This window comes from Eriocheir sinensis, chromosome 36 (assembly GCF_024679095.1).
Source record: "Eriocheir sinensis breed Jianghai 21 chromosome 36, ASM2467909v1, whole genome shotgun sequence".
Taxonomy (NCBI): Eukaryota; Metazoa; Arthropoda; class Malacostraca; order Decapoda; family Varunidae; genus Eriocheir; species Eriocheir sinensis.
The window spans coordinates 8532490-8549485 of NC_066544.1; the positions used below are offsets into that span (position 1 = coordinate 8532490).

The 16996-nt window shown below is 46.8% G+C and overlaps 1 protein-coding gene and 1 long non-coding RNA gene across 3 annotated transcripts in view; one reads left to right on the forward strand and one right to left on the reverse strand.

Moving 5' to 3' along the window:
- The window catches only part of LOC127007708 (protein pellino-like), an 89941-nt gene that overhangs the window by 25949 nt on the left and 46996 nt on the right, over nucleotides 1-16996 (reverse strand). The window contains exon 2 of one of the 2 annotated variants that reach the window (XM_050878941.1): nucleotides 10080-10400. The exons of the other annotated variant lie outside the window; for it this stretch is intronic. Within the exon in view, the coding sequence (XP_050734898.1) occupies nucleotides 10080-10093 (14 nt within the window). The 5' untranslated portion in view covers nucleotides 10094-10400. The remainder of the gene's footprint in view (nucleotides 1-10079; nucleotides 10401-16996) is intronic. 2 annotated transcript variants of the gene reach the window in all.
- Nucleotides 4027-6685, forward strand: LOC127007709 (uncharacterized). Its single transcript, XR_007760403.1, has 3 exons — nucleotides 4027-4382; nucleotides 4683-5701; nucleotides 5832-6685. It is a non-coding gene; the product is annotated as an uncharacterized LOC127007709 (long non-coding RNA).

The following is a 16996-nucleotide window of genomic DNA, read 5'->3' on the forward strand; positions in this document are numbered from 1 at the left end:
GCAGGAAGGATATAGAGGAGGAAAAAAAAAAGAGGGGAGGAGGGTCACGGGAGAGGGGGAGGGGAGTAGGGTCACGGGGCCGGCCACAGTGACCTCACCCCGCGGCCCCTTCCCCTGGGTCAGTAGTGGAACCCTTTGGCACTTTGACCTTTTGCCTTAAAGATGTCTTGCGGAAACCAACAAGTGGCGCGCTGGTCTTCGTCAGTAGCAGGGGGGAGGGGAAGTGGGGGGAGGGGAGAGGAGGTGGCTGACAGAAGAGGAGTATAGGGTGCTGGTAGGGAGGGGGGGGAGGCTGGTAAGGCAGGGGTAGGTAGGAGGGGGAGGTGGGGAGGGGGTGATAGGGAGGGGTGGCTGAAGAGGGTAAGGCAGGGGTAGGGAGGGTGACTGACAGGAGAAGGAGTGTATAGGGTGCTGGTAGGGGAGGAGAGTATGGCAAGGGTAGGGAGGAGGAGGAAGGTAGGATAGTGGTGGAGGGGGAAAAGGAGGGGGTTGAGAGGAGGGGTGCCAGTACAGGAGTGGAGGGAGGTAAGGCTGGGGAAGGGGTGGGGAGGGTTGAGGCTTGGGAGGGGTGAGGTTGGGGTGAGCTATAGGAAAGGGGAGGATAAGGAAGAGGAGGGAGTAGGGAGGGAGGGATAAGGCTTGGGTAGGGAGGTGGGGTGGTCTAGAATACTAGGGAGGGGGGGGGGGGAGGGGGAACCGAGGAACTTCGTCAGGAACAAGGAAGGGGATGAGAGGTGAAGGGGAGGGGAGGGGGTATGGAAGGGGTGAGGTGGGGAGGGAGGGGAGGAGGAGAAGGGGCATTAGAAGGGAGAGACCGAGGGAAGGGAGGGGGTGAGGGATAGGGGGGTGGGGAGGTTAAGGTAAATGTGGGGAGGAGAAGGGTTAGGTTAAGCTACTTTGGGGAGAAGTTCGGGGAGGGGGGACTGAGGGGTAGGGGGGACTAGGGGGGGGGGCAAGGGAGGGGAGGAAAGGAAAAGGTAATAAAGGGTAAGACGAGAGAGAGAGAGAGAGAGAGAGAGAGAGAGAGAGAGAGAGAGAGAGAGAGAGAGAGAGAGAGAGAGAGAGAGAGAGAGAGAGAGAGAGAGGGAGAGAGAGAGATGGGAAGGAGGAGGGAGAGGGGAAGGGAGGGGAGGGAGGAGGAGGGAGTGGCGCCATGGAGACGTGATAGCGGTGGTGGGCGGGGAGAGGAAGGGGTGAGGGGAGGGGTGAGGGGAGAGAGGGGAGGGAGGGGAAGGGTACTAAGGGGTAGGGACAGGGTGGCGCCAGAGGGTTTGCCTAGAGGGGAGGGGGAGGGGAAGGGGGGAGGGGGGGAGGATGCCTGGAGGACGAAGATGACAAAGACGAGGAGGAGGAGGAGGAGGAGGAGGAGGAGGAGGAAGGATTGCAAATGAGGAAAAATGAGGAAGTAGAGAAGAAATGGCGAAGGAAAATGAGAAGGAATTGCGAGATGATGAGCAGGAGGAAGATGATGATGATGGTGATGATGATGATGAGGAGGAGGAGGAGGAAGAGGAGGAGGCAAAAGAAGGGAGGAAGAAGGACTGCAATGAAGAGAAATGAGGAGGCAGGGAAAAAATGGAGAAGGAGAAGGAAAGAGAAGGAATAAAGAGAGGAAGAGGAGAAGAAATAGGAGGAGGAGAAGAAGAAAAAGAGAAAGAAGAGGAGAATGCAAAATGAAGAGTGGGAGAAGAGGAGCTGAAGAAGATGAGGAGGAGGTCGAGGAAGAGGAAGAGCAGGAGGATGAGGAGGAACTACGAGGAACAAGATGAAGAGGAGGATGAGAAGGATCACGAGGAGGAGGAGGAGGAGGAGGAGGAGGAGGAGGAGGAGGAAGATGAAAGGAGACAGGCCGCGTAACAAGTCCCCCTCCTCTTAATTCTCTCTTCATCCCAACACTGTCATTTTGTTCTTGAGGAGGAGGAGGAGGAGGAGGAGGAGGAGGAGGAGGAGGAGAGGAGGAGGCAACGGTCCTTTCTTCCGGTCACTCGCTGCCCTCTCTCTCTCTCTCTCTCTCTCTCTCTCACACACACACACACATAAAAAATAAACAACTTCAGAGCCTATCAACTAAGAAGTGTACACGGCTCCGGAAACACACACACACACACACACACACACACACACACACACACACACACACACACACACACACACACACACACACACACAGCCTACGTCAACGGGAAATTAAACAAAAACAGAAGGCTTCCTATTTTCTTCCTCCTCTTCCTCTTTTTCGTGACCTCATTCTGACCTCCCTCTCCCTTTCGCTTTCTACCATTTCCTTTAAAAAAATCTATAAGGTCCTTTTTTTTCATTCCCATATAATTCCTCTCCCCTCTCAACCCTCCCCGTTTCTCTTCTTTTTTTTCCTTTCCTTCACCTTTTCCTCCCCTCCATCCCTCATTCCTTCCTTCCTTCCGATTCTTTCTTCTTTCCTATTTTCGTATTCCTTCCTTTCGCATACTAAGACTTCCTCCTGTCCTACTTTCCTTTATTCTGTCCCTTCCTTCCTATGCTTTATTCCTTCCTTCCTTCCTTCCTCTATACAAGTACTTCTTTCTTTCCTTCCCAGTATCTAAAATATATAATCTATCCCTTCCCTCCTTCTTTCTTTCTCCCTTACCGATCCCTTCCTTCCTTCCTTCCTTCTTTCCATCCCTAGCTATACTCTATCCCTCCCTCCCTCACTTCCTTCCCCCTTACTAACTAACCTATATTCCTTCCATCCATCTTCTTTTCTTTCCCTCCTTCTCTCCTTCCCTCTCTCCTTCCCTCCCCTTCCCGCCCCTCCCCTCCCCCCCACTACGCGTGGCGGGCCGCACCATCAAGCATTCCACAGCCGACGCCGCACTGGGTCACGGGGGAGGAGAGAGAGAGAGAGAGAGAGAGAGAGAGAGAGAGAGAGAGAGAGAGAGAGAGAGAGAGAGAGAGAGAGAGAGAGAGAGAGAGAGAAGCAAACACGAAAAAATGAAAGAAAGGTAGACAGAGAAAGAAGAAAGAAAAAGGAAAGAAAGAAAAGAAAGAAAAAGAAAAAAAGAAAATAATGAAAGGAAGAAAAAGCAAGAAAAGAAGAGAAAAAGAATGAGAGAGAGAGAGAGAGAGAGAGAGAGAGAGAGAGAGAGAGAGAGAGAGAGAGAGAGAGAGAGAGAGAGAGAGAGAGAGAGAGAGAGAGAGAGAGAGAGAGAGAGAGAGAGAGAGGGGGGGGGGGGGGGTAGGGGGCGGGAACACTAAATACCTGCCACTTTCTTTCCTGCTGACGACGGGGAAAAAAATCTTGACACGTTCCTGTTGGCGACGATAAAAAAAAAGGAAAAGGAAAATAAGCAAAAAAAATATAGTCACGTCCTTCTTGATTACGAAAGAAAAAAAAAGGAAAACAACAAAAATCCACTGTCCTGTAGGCGTCCACAAGAAAAAAAAAATATGCCTTTTCCGCAGGTGAGAAATATGGAAATAAATAACAAAAATCCATCATATTGCTAAATCGCCGACAAGTCTTAGATTAAACAGCCAGTTATTTTTGTTATTTTTTTTGCCCTCGAATTGCCTTCTTTACTGTAAAAAAAAAATGAACAAGTAAACAAGCAAAGAAATCAAATCTAACAAATATATCCCACAAACATGTCCTTACTTACTAACGAGACAAAAAAGATTAAAACAACAACTCCTTTACTGTAAAAAAATGAACAAGTAAACAAGCAAAGAAATCAAATCAAACAAATATATCCCACCAACATGTCCTTACTTACTAACGAGACAAAAAAGATAAAAAACAACTCCTTTACTGTAAAAAAATGAACAAGTAAACAAACAAACAAATCAAATCAAACAAGTCACACCCAGCACCTCATCCTTACTTAATCCTTTACTTTTACTCAATGAAGATTACAAACAACTACCACACAAAAATGAACATGTGAACAAGAAAAGAAAGCAAGTGAAGTCAACACACACACACACACACACACACATCCTTACTTACTGACGAGACAAAAAAGACATATAACAAACAACTACCACACCGCCACTCTCCTGCTGACCATGCTGCGAAAAACACCAACCAGGCCACTCACTTCCCAGCCGCGGCAACACAAGAACAACACGCCCGTCACGTCCCTGGCTGGCTGGCTGTACATACCTCGTGACAACACTTCCTATTCAACACTACAACACTTGCTACACGACACCATTATGGGCCAGTTCCACAGTGCAACACAGCGTCATTGCAAGCACCCATACCAAACTACACCCCTCATAAAGGTCAGTTGTTATACTCAGCACTTAAACTAAAATACAAACTCCAATTTCACAGTCCAACACAGAGACTTTGTAATCACTCTAACCAAGCTATTCGATCTTCCACAATCCACAATGCTTAGGTTTTCGATGCAACAACACACACAAGAGATTTCCCGTTCGGTTTTCTCAAATTTCTTAAAACTTAAATATCAACACCAAACACTACTCAAGGGATTTTCAAAGTCTGTGGTATTGGTTTGGAGGCTAAAGAAGAAGTGCTTTCATTCATTGAGTTGAAATGCTTCCTCGTTATTTTGTCAGTTGTTATACTCAGCACCTAAACTAAAATACAAACAAAGAGCCAATATCACAGTCCAACACAGAGGCTTTGCAATCACTTTAACAATACTATTTGATCTTCCACACTCCACAATGTTTAGGTTTTCGATGCAACAACACATACACAAGAGATTTCCCATATGGTTTTCTCAAATTTTTTAACTTATATATCAACACCAAACACTACTCAAGGGATTTTCAAAGTCTGTGGTATTGGTTTGGAGGCTAAAGAAGAAGTGCTTTCATTCATTGAGTTGAAACGCATCCTCGTTATTTTGTATCCATTGTTTCTTGTTACGCTTGATTGACTCTAAAATAATCATGAACATTTAACTAACCCATCACGTCGAACTGTGAAAGTGGACCTAAGACACTAAGCTAAGACACTAAAGATATTTCCTGAATGGGTGTCTTAAATTGCTGACCTTCTTCATCAACACCAAGCACCACACAAGGAGTTTTTGTAGTATTTGTGTCTGGTTTGGGGGCTTACAAACTTGCTGAACTGGACTGTACAATAACTTGGCAACACTTCCTGGAACACAAGCCACCACACATCTACTATATAATGATACAACTTTAGTAAGAGTAACAACACTAAGTATATTTAACAAATAAGACAGAAGCAAGAATCAACAATTATAAGCCCCTCCATTGACTAATTTCGTAGCAAATTTTGAGATTATTGAATAAATGGTGTGTGTGTAGCGTGTATGTAGTTTGATGTGAAAAGTAAGAAAGTGAGAAAGCCATTCGTGAGTTTTTGAACTCTTCTTTTTGTTGTTGAGAAACATTAGAGAAACGTCGAGATATTTTCCGGAGGCATTGTTCTGAGAGTGGTCAGGAAATGTCAGGGGGCATTATCGCGTGGGTCGTCATCGGGTTGTCCATCGTGTCCAAAGAGTGCCAGGGGTCTGTCAGGGGTCAGTAGGTCGTGTAATCGAGTTGTCAGTCCATGTCCAAAGAGTGCCAGGGGTCTGTCAGGGGTCAGTAGGTCGTATAATCGTGTTGTCAGTCCATGTCCAAAGAGTGCCAGGGGTCTGTCAGGGGTCAGAAGGTCGTATAATCGGGTTGTCAGTCCATGTCCAAAGAGTGCCAGGGGTCTGTCAGGGGTCAGTAGGTCGTGGGTCGTCAGGAGTTGTCAGTCCATGTCCAAAGAGTGCCAGGGGTCTGTCAGGGGTCAGTAGGTCGTATAATCGAGTTATCAGTCCATGTCCAAAGAGTGCCAGGGGTCTGTCAGGGGTCAGTAGGTCGTATAATCGGGTTGTCAGTCCATGTCCAAAGAGTGCCAGGGGTCTGTCAGGGGTCAGTAGGTCGTGGGTCGTCAGGAGTTGTCAGTCCATGAGTTTTTTTAGTCTGGCTGAGCCGCTGTCTCCCCAGAAGAGTCTCGGCCATAACTTTGGTGTTGTCTGTCGGTCTGGATGAGCCACAGTCTCCCCAGATGAGACTCACTCTTACCGACACACAGCACCGTTTTTTTGTTGTTTTATGATTTTTTTGTAGTTTTTTTGTTTTTGTAGTTAGTGACGCTCTGCCCTGCTGGGGGGATTTCTTCTTCCCCGCGCGGCAGTTCCTCTTGAAGGCGTCAGTCATTATAATTATGGTGATTTGTACCGGTGACCTAGACTGATATAAGGGTCACGGCTCGTCTGGCTACTTCTTAGGAAGGTCAGCACGTCTTGCGGGAACTTCAACGCCCCCCCCGCCGGACCTTCGGGATCCCCGGCACCGCCATGGACGCCCCGGGGGAGCCAGGGCGCCCTACCGGGCCCCTTCAGCCCTGCGATGCTCACCAGCAAGACCAAGGGCTCGCTGGCGCTCCCCAGCCCCGACGATTCGAGGAGGGCGGGTGCAAGAACGCGCTACTCAAAAGTGCCAGACGGGATTATTAAATCAATCACAAACACTGTTAGGGCGCCGCGCACCGCGTTTGTAGGTTCTGGGATGGAAAGTCGGAGGGCCGCGGGAACGCGACAGAGCATCAACAAAATAGAAAGAAATACTCGAGACGGCTTTCGGCGAGGCATTCGATTCCCTCTTTCTTTCTCACTTCCCTTCCACCCTTACTTTCTTCTGTGCTCCCCAACTCTCTCTCTCTCTCTCTCTCTCTCTCTCTGTTCAATGACTTTGGAAGCTTACCATAGACGATAAGACTAAAAAAACTTAACTTGCATTCTTTGGAGAGACGTGGACTGCGTGGGGACTGACTTGATGGTTTTAAATTTGTAATGGAGATTAACAAGGGCGATTTAGATGTAGTACTTAAATTATTATATCCCTCCTCACTCCCGTTTTGTAAGAAGGTAAGCATCTATGGAAGTTTTAAGATATTTACATAAAGAAAATCGTCCATACTTGCCTCATCCTAACTTATCCTAATACTAATTCCCCTTATACTAATTCTTCCTTATACCAACTCGCCTTCATACTAACTCACTTGCCCTCCCAATAATTAGCCGAGTCACCTGTCAAAGGGTCTGTGTGCTCTGAATATCGATGTAAATTCATGTAAATTTATCTACCTGGTAATAATATTAATATCTATTATTATTATTATTATTATTATTATTATTATTATTATTATTATTATTATTATTATTATTATTAGTAGTAGTAGTAGTATAACAATAATAACAATGATATATATAGGAATATGACAATCTTTTTCCTTTCACAAGTTTTCCGTAAATTGGGTCGCTGTTTAGAGGTTGTGTGTGTAAAGTCACAGTATGCAAAAAGAAGGAGTACGAAGATAGGAAAGAAGAAAGAATAGGAAGAGACGCCAGGAAGGAAGGAGGGATAAGGGAAAAAAAAGAGAGAAATGGGGAGGGTTGATAGGGGAGAGAGGAATTGTATGGGAATGAAAAAAAAAAAAGTAAATAAATAAAAAAAGACCTTTTAGATTTTTTTTAAAGGAAATGGTAGAAAGGGAAAGTGAGGGACAGTGAGGGTGACTGATGGGAGAGGCAGGTCAGAAGGAGGTCACGAAAATGAGGAGGAAAATAGGAAGCCTCTGTTTTTGTTTAATTTCCCGGTGATGTAGGCTGTGTGTGTGTGTGTGTGTGTGTGTGACCGGATGCCCTTCCTTCACTGGGGTTCGAACCGCCTCACCCTGGCTCTTGGGTTGACGCTCTAAACCACTAGACCGCTACGCCCTCTTCAAGAAAGCACCAATGAAAACAATAATAACAAAAAAAATGATAATAGTAGTAGTTTCATTTCGTCCTAAATTATAAAAAAAGGACAGATAAAGAAGTGTAATATAAATAATGCTACTTACAATCAACGGTAAGTCCTTTTAACAGAGAATATATTGAGGTTTACTAACAGAGAGGTGGACGAGTGGAGCAGACTTTAAATTAACTCTGACATCATAAACACAGGTACGAACTTATTAATTAACGGAGCGAGAGTACGGTAGTGAACAGGTTTGCCGGCCATGAGGTGGGAGCCCAGACGATGGACTCCACGAAAAGGTTATAGATTCACGCAAGGAGAGGACAGGTGGCATTACGCACCCACCCGAAATTGACCTCTCTTTTGGCTACTCTTTACTGTTGTCTGTTATGGGAGCGGGGAGTAGCGGGCTTGTGTGTGTGTGTGTGTGTGTGTGTGTGTGTGTGTGTGTGTGTGTGTGTGTGTGTGTGTGTGTGTGTACTCTTTTTGTTGCCCTTGAGCCGTGTCCTATGATGTAAAAAAAATAATAATAAATAAATAAATAAATAAATAAATAAATAAACGTTTTGTCTTGGATTCCCAGTCACCGAGTTCAACAAGTGCCAAGACTATAGATACCATGAAAAGGTTACAGACTCTTCATGTACAGATAGTCTTTTTTTTATTTGTTTGTTTGTTATTTTAAGATGCTGTTTACCCTACCATTCTCTACTTGCATTTCTATTATCATCTTTTTTGTCTTCTTTTTCTTTCTTTTATCGCTTACACTTTCATTTTATTTCCTTTCTTAGTGTCTCAGGTGTTTGGAAGATGGAGAACAGGCATCTAATATGGTCGTATCATAAGACATATCGCACCCCAAGAACACATAACTGACAAGGCTTTCGTAGGAGTTGTGGGCATTTCTAGAGGTAGTTTTATGACCCTGGTGGTAGTGTGAGTTTTCTTCTGTACCGTGAACCTAAAGAAACACCTATTTGACAAGGCTTTCGTAGGAGTTGTGGGCATTTCTAGAGGTAGTTTTATGACCCTGGTGGTAGTGTGAGTTTTCTTCTGTACCATGAACCTGAAGAAACACTCATTAGAACCCGACTGACCCCCTCTTTGACCTTTAAAAATAGGTGATGTGAGAGGTGTGTTTTATAATACAAACCATAGTGCCCACCCTTTCTACCTGCTTCGTCTCTTATAATGCTAACACTATTAATAATGATGGCGTTAGGTAGCTTTCCAGAAGTTGCACTGTCTAGGTCGACTGGTTTCTTGTGGACCATACATATATTTTCCTTCCTGTATACCTGTTGATTGGAGGTGGCAAGGTAAAGGTTCTAGGTAAAGGGAGAGTATCAAGACAGCTCTCCACCCTAAACGAACCTCTCTTCTGCCCACTCATCAATGCTTTCTGGTATAGGAGCATTGATAATCTTTTTTTTTTTTTATCCCCTATCATTTATTTTTGCCCGTGAGTACTGTGACCTACTCCTCACTTAATTGACTGCACTTTCGGCCGCCTCTTCGGATTCTTTACGGGAGCAGTGAGTAGCGGGCTTTTTTTTTTTTATATAGTTTCATTTTTTGTGCCCTTGTGCCGTCTCCTTTGATGTAAAAAAAAAAAAAAAAAATGGGCGAGTGGCAGACTTTAAACATATTCTGACATAATGCACAGGTAAGAACTAATTAACGGATGGCGAGTGTACTGGAGGCATGGAACAGGTGTGCTAGTCATGAGGTGAAGTCCTAGGCCGGTATCACAAGACACTTTCGCTTCTCACATCAGTTATTTCTAAGGTCAAAGAAGGGATCAAATGAGTTCTAATGAGTGTTCTTTTCGGTTCACGGTACATAAGAAGGGTCAAACTCAGCGTTACCAAATTATCGTACTCAGCCACTCAGCACATCATATTGCCCGGTTTTTGACTTACAAATATCGTAAACAAACACAAATAAGTAACGCTTTTAACGATAACTTTAACTGAAATTTCGTTATCCGTGTGGCTACGAGAGTTTTGGGCACTGGAACTGATAAATGCGATGTTTTTGAGTACGATAATATGGTAACGCTGGTCAAACTACTACCAGGGCCATAAAGCTACTCCTGGAAATGCCCCAAACACCGACGAAAGCCTTGTCAAATCTGTGAACTAGGGCGACGGAACGGTTAGTAATACGGCCCTCTATAAACTCCACGAAAAGGTTATAAATTCATAGACGGATAGGTAGCGTTGCACCTTTGTTGTATATAAAAAAATAAAAAAAAAAAAAAAAAAATGCTGTAAAAAAAAAAAAAAAAAAAAAAAAAGTGCGCGGAAAACGTATCTTACCTGTTGAGAACCATGAGGGAGTGGCAGCAGGAGTAGCAGTAGGAGTAGCAGGGTGTGTATTGTGCGGGCTGGTCACTCACTCCACACCCTCACTCCACATACACCAGCCCGCACTTCTCCTCTTCCGCCTCCTTATCTTTGCTCCTTCTCGCACTCCACTTACTCCACTTTGTTAGCGCACTACTACGCCGGCGAGGGGGTGAGGGGGCGGCCTCCTCCTCCCCCTCCTCCAGTCCCTCGCACACACATGGGATCGACTACTTAGTGTTCAGTTCTGTTCCTTGGTCACTCAATCACCGCCTGACCTCACTCCTTTTTTTCCTGTTTGGTGACGAAGTGGAGCGATGAAGGACGGAATGGTTATGTTGTAGGGAACGAATGAGTGGAGAGAAGGATGGAGGGTGGAAGAACCTTGAGGAATGAAGAATGGACGAACGTTTTGCTGCGAGGAATGAAGATGGAACGTTTCGCTGCGAGGAATGAATGAAGGTGTAACGAAGGATGGAAGAACGTTTTAATAAGGGAATGAAGGAAAAACGTTTTGCCGCAAAGAATAAAGGAAGAACGTTTTGCTGCAAAGAATAAAGGAAGAACGTTTTAATAAGGGAATGAATGAAGAAAGTTTTGCTGCAAAGAATAAAGGAAAAACGTTTTAACAAGGGAATGAATGAAGAACGTTTTGCTGCTAATAATAAAGGAAGAACATTTTAATTAGGAAATGAAGGAAGAACGTTTTGCTACAAGGATTGAATGAAAATGGAGTGAATGAAGGAAAGAAGAAAGTTTTGATGCAAGAAATGAAAGAATAGTTTTTGCCACGACGGGTGAATGATTTTGATAGAACCGACGAACAAACGAACGAAAGAAGGAAACAAACGAAGGAAGGAAAGAAAGAAAGGATGAAGAAATAAAAGAAGAAAAAACATAACAAGAAACGAATGACCGAAGAAGGGAATGGGGAGATATTGTGGTGGTGGTGGTGGTGGGGACGGGAGGGGAAAAGAGGGGAGAGAAGAGGGGAGAGGAGAAGGTATGTGTCATGAATTAAGGGGGTGGTGGAAAGGGGTAGTCTATTGTGAAGGAGGGGAAGGGTGAAGGGGAAGGGGTAGAGAAGGGGATTGATTTTGTATGGTGGGGAGGGTGAGGGGAGAGGGGAGGGGAAGTATTTATGTATATCCTGATGGAAGGGGAAGGTATGAGGAGGGCAGGGAAGGGGAAGGGAAGGAAGGGAGTGGGGGTAAAGAAGGGGAGAGGGATTGATTTTGTATGGTGGGGAGGGTGAGGGGAGAGGGGAGGGGAAGTATTTATGTATATCCTGATGGAAGGGGAGGGATGAGGAGGGGAGGGGAGGGAAGGGGGAAGGGAAGGAAGGGGAGTGGGGGTAAAAGAATGTCAAAGGGAGGGAGATGATTATATGGGGCTGTGTGCAGGGGAGGAAGAGGTGGGGAGGGAAGAAGGGGAAGGGGTAGAAGAGGGAGGAGGAAAGCTACGTGCGTCTTGTAAAAAGGGAAGGTGTTCCAGCATGGAGGAGAAAGTAGGGAGATGGGGAGGGGAAGAATGGGGAGGAGGGATGTGGGAGAGGAAGGGGAAGGATGTGGGAAGGGTAGGGGAGGGGAAGAAGGAGGGATGTGGGTAAGGGTGGGAGAGGAAGGGGAGGGATGGGGAGAAGGATAGGGAAGGGATGGAGGTAAGGGGAGGGGAGGGGAAGGAGGGATTGGGGTAAGGGTAGGGGAGGGATGGGGAGAAAGGTAGGGGAGGGGAAGGAGGGATGGGGGTAAGGGTGGGAGAGGAAAGAGAGGGATGGGGAGAAGGATAGGGGAGAGGAAGAAGGAGGGATGGAAGTAAGGGTGGGGGAGGAAGGGGAGGGATGGGGAGAAGGGGAGGGGAGGAAGGGAAGGATATGCCACCAGGGGACTGCAACACCACCACCACCACGACCACCCCCACCTGCCCCCCCCCCCCCCCCGCAGCCCTGGGAGGTGATGGGAAGATATATACTTGTACGGTTTCCTGGTCTTCCGGCTCCTCCCTTCTCCTTCCTCCTCCCCTTCCCTTCCTCCTCCCTTCCCTTCCTCCTCCCTTCTCCTTCCTCCTCCCTTCCCTTCCTCCTCCCTTCCCTTCCTCCTCCCTTCTCCCCTTCCTCCCAGAATGTTTTGCCCTTCCCACGAATACTTGCACTAACCACCACCATCACCAACAACACCATCATCACCATCACCACTACCTCCATGTTCCTTCACCACCATCATCACCAACAACATCTACCATCATCACCATCACCACTACCTCCATGTTCCTTCACCACCATCACCACCATCATCATCAACAACATCTACCACCATCACCATTACTATCACCACTACCTCCTTGTTCCTTCACCACCAACATCACCATCATCATCAAAAACATCTACCATCATCACCATCACCACCACCATTACTATCACCACTACCTCCATGTTCCTTCACCACCACCATCATCATCATCATCAACAACGCTATATAAACTCTTTCCTTCTCTAACATCTACCATCATCTACCATCATCACCACTACTGTTACCTTCGTTCTCTACCCTTCCCAACCACCACGATTTCTTCCTTCCCCACCACAACCACCACCACCACCATAATTCATCCTCATCATAACTAGGAACAAAAGAAGCCCATTGCACTAACACAAACATTATTATATCTATTCCTCTCTTCCCTTCCCTTCCCCTATATTCCTCCTCCCCACCCACTTAACAAAAACACCACCACACTCCCCACAATTTTCCTCCCCATTCCCACCCCACCCAACACCATCGTCCCCTTGTTCCTCCCCACCCTCTGGTACAACACACACATTCCCCTCCACCCTCCCCAACCCCCTTTCAACGCTTCCCAAACTCCCCACAAAATATTTATCAATCTCCCCCATCTGCTTCCTCCTCTTCCTCCACCTGCTTCCTCCCCTACCTCCACCTCCCCTCCCCCTCTTATCTCCACCTGCTTCTCCCCTACCTCCCACTGAGCCTCTGTTTCGACTTCACAAGGAGGAGGAGGAGAACTACCTTTAACACAAGACAAACTCAACCATAACAAAGAATACCCGGGAGAGAGGAAGAGGAGGAGAGGAAGGGAGGTAAGAGGAGAGAGGGAGGGGAGATGAGAGGGAAGATGGGGGGAGAGCAGGTGTGTTGTTCTACCCCTCTCCCACCCCCTCCCCCCTTATCTTTCTCTTCTTCCTCCTCCCCCCCCAATACCCTCCCCTTCCTCCTCCCTTCATAATACTCCTCCCCATCTTTGATTTTTTTCATTGATCATTTTATCGACCGCTGGAGGAGGAGGAGGAGGAGGAGGAGGAGGAGGAGGTTAGGTTTAGGCTGTAGCAAACTCACACTTTCCTTCATGCTTTGTCTCCCATGCTGATCAATAGTGTGTTTCATGCTTCCTCCTCCTCCTCCTCCTCCTCCTCTTCTTCTTCTTCCTCCTCCTCCTCCTCCTCCTCCTCCTCCTCCTCCTCTTCCGTCACACTTTCACGGTAATCTTTGAGTAAATACCTAAGTTAATTCTCTCTCTCTCTCTCTCTCTCTCTCTCTCTCTCTCTCTCTCTCGTCGTTTTTTTCCTTAATTTCTCTTAAGAACGTTCCATTTTCTTTTCTTTCTCTCATTATATTATTTTCTTTCTTATTTGCTATTCTTATTAACTTCTGGTTTAGTATATTCATCTCTCTCTCTCTCTCTCTCTCTCTCTCTCTCATTTTCTTTCTCTCATATTATTCTCTTCCTTATTTGCAATTCTTATTAACTTCTGCTTTAGTATATTCATCTCTCTCTCTCTCTCTCTCTCTCTCTCTCTCTCTCTCTCTCTCCAACCATTATCAATACAAGCGTCACGCCATTGTCCATTACGTATCAATCCATTGTATATTTTTTTCCTCCTTCAAATCTTCGGTAAATTCCCCTTCCCTCTTTTCCTCGGTCTCTGTAATTTCCCTAAGCATTGAAGGAGAGTCAAAGAAATGCTGGGAGGGAGCGAGGGGGTGGGGGAGGCGCTGAGAGGAAGAGGGGAAGGAAGGGGAAAGAAAGAGGGGGAGAGGAGGGGGAGGAAGGAGGGAGAGAAGAGGGGGAGGAAAGAGGGGGAGAGGAGGGGGAGGAAAGAGGGAGAGGAGGAGGAGATGACCAAGAAACCGTAAAGGCATTCCGTATTATACAAGCTCAAGGGCACAAAAAAGGAAACAATAATAAAAAAAAAGCCCGCTACTCGCTGCTGTTATTGTTTTTATTGTAGTTATTGTTAGTGGTGGTAGTGGTAGTAGTAGTAGTAGTAGTAGTAGTAGTAGTAGTAGTAGTAGTAGTAGTTTTCCTAGAGTATTCACATTCAAGGGTTGACCTCCTCCTCCTCCTCCTCCTCCTCCTCCTCCTCCTCCTCCTTCATCTTCTGCTTTTTATCTTTCTCCTCCTGTAATTTCCTCCTCTTCTTCCTACTCTTACTGTTCCTCTTCCTCCTACTGTATTCCCTCCTCCTCCTCCTCCTCCTCCTCCTCCTCTTCGTCATAGTCATACCCAGTCCTCATACTCTTCGTCCTCATATTCAGGAAGGTGAGTGATAATTTTCCTCCTCATCATCTCTCTCTCTCTCTCTCTCTCTCTCTCTCTCTCTCTCTCGCGTGATTGAATTGTCATCATCTGATACTGTATTTCTCATCATAACGAGTCCTCCTCCTCCTCCTCCTCTTCCCATGTAGACGTCTTCAATTTTCCTCCCTCTTCCTTTCTTTCTCTTAAATTCTTCCTCCATGTCTCTCTTAATTTATCTCCATCATCTCCTTTTCCTCCTCCTCCTCCTTTTTCTTTTTTTTTCCTTCATTTCCAGTCTTCCTCCTCCCTCTCTTCCTCCTCTTAAATAATCCTTTTCATCGTTTTTCTCCTCCTCTTTCTCATAAACTCTACCTCCTCCTCCTCCTCCTCCTCTTTTTTTTTCCCCTTTATTTCCAGTCTTCCTCCTCCTCCTTCCTCTCCTTCTCCATCTCCTCTCAAATACTCCTTTTCATCGTTCTTCTCATAAAATCTACTTCCTCCTCCTCCAATTCTTCAGCTGCTTTCATTTCCTCCTCCTCCTCCACTTCCTTTCTTTATTTCCTCCAGTATCAACTTTTATTTAACTTTCTATTCTATGTCCATCTTCCCATTCTCCTTTTCCCTCTTTCTCCACATTATTCAGTCCTCCTTCTACTCTTTCTCCTTCTTCTTCTCCATTCCTCCTAATTTCCTCTTTCCCATCTTATCATAAATCATTCTTCCTCTTCCTCCTCTTCTCCCTCCTCTCTATCATTCTGTCAGTACTCTTCCTCCTCATTTGTCCCGTCTCTCTCTCTCTCTCTCTCTCTCTCTCTCTCTCTCTCTCTCTCTCTCTCTCTCGTTCTCATTTTCCTTGACCTAACTTTCTTCGCTCTTCCTCTTCTTCCTTTTCCACACCTCCTCCACCTCCACCTCCTCCATTGTCTTCATTCCCTATAATTTAACCTTCTATTACCTTGATGGTGTGTGTGTGTGTGTGTGTGTGTGTGTGTGTGTGGCCCCGCCCTTGCACACATGAACACACACACCTTGGCCTTCACCACCACCACCACCACCACCACCATCACCACCACCACCACCACCACCACCACCACCACCACCACCACCATCACCACACTTATCCGTCACCAATGCACTATAATGGACAGATTGGAAGAGGTGAAGGGGGGAATGGGAGGAGGAAGGGGAGGGGAAGGAGGAGGAGGGGGGAAGGGAGGGACACGATATGCTTGAGTGAGAGGGCAGGGCAGGAAGGGGAAGGCTAAATAACGGCAAAGGAGGAGGAGGAGGAGGAGGAGGAGGAGGAGGAGGAGGAGGAGGAGGAGGAGGCTTGAAAACATTCTTATAGTGGTTATGGTGGTGGTGGGGAGGGGAGGGAAGGGATAGGAGGGGAGGAGGAAGGGGAAGTTAGGAGTTCAAGGGGAAGGGTAAAGGTGGGGAAGGGAGGGGAGGAAGGGAAACGCTGCTGGTGGTGATGGTGGTGGTGGTGGTGGGGAGGAAGGGAATGGGGAAGGGGAGGAGGAAGGAAGGTGGAGTGCAGTGGAGGAGAGGGTAGGCATATAAACCAATGGTGGAGGTGATGGTGGTTGTAGTGGTGGTGATGGTAGCGGTGGTGATGATGGTGGTGGAGGTGGAGGTGGTGGTGGTGATGGAGACAGAGAGAGGGAGAACTTCTGCTGGTGGTGGAGGAAGGAGGGAGAAAGGGAGGTAGGAGGAGAGGGGGAGGGAAGAGGTGGAGGAGGGAGGAAGAAACGGAGGTAGAAGGAGGGGGGGGAGGGAGGAAGAGGTGAAGACTTACCTGTAGACATAACAAGGGAGGAGTAAGAAGAAACCAGGAGGAGGAGGAGGAGGAGGAGGAGGAGGGTGGAGAAAGTATGCAATGAGGAAGACAACCGTAAAGAGGAAGAGAATAAGAATGAAGTGGAGGAAGAGAGGAAGCAGGTGAGGAGGAGGAGGAGGAGGAGGAGGAGGAGGAGGTGGTTACATTGACCGCCACGAAGGTCGACGGAAGTAGTGGGTAGAAGGGGGAGAGGAGAGGAAGGGGGAGGGGAAGAGGGAGGGGAGGGAAGAGGAAGGGGAAGAGAAAAGGGAGGGGAAAGTCATCACCCTCACCGGAAGAAAGGGAAAAAAAAAGAAAGGAAGAAAAGACAAAAGGAAGAAAATAAAGAAGAAGGGAGGGAAGGGGAAGAGGGAGGGGAGGGAAGAGGAAGGGGAAGAGAAAAGGGAGGGGAATGTCATCACGCTCACCGGAAGAAAGGGAAAAAAGAAGAAAGGAAGAAGAGACAAAAGGAAGAAAATAAAGAAGGAGAAGGGAGGGAAGGGGAAGAGGGAGGGGAGGGAAGAGGAAGGGGAAG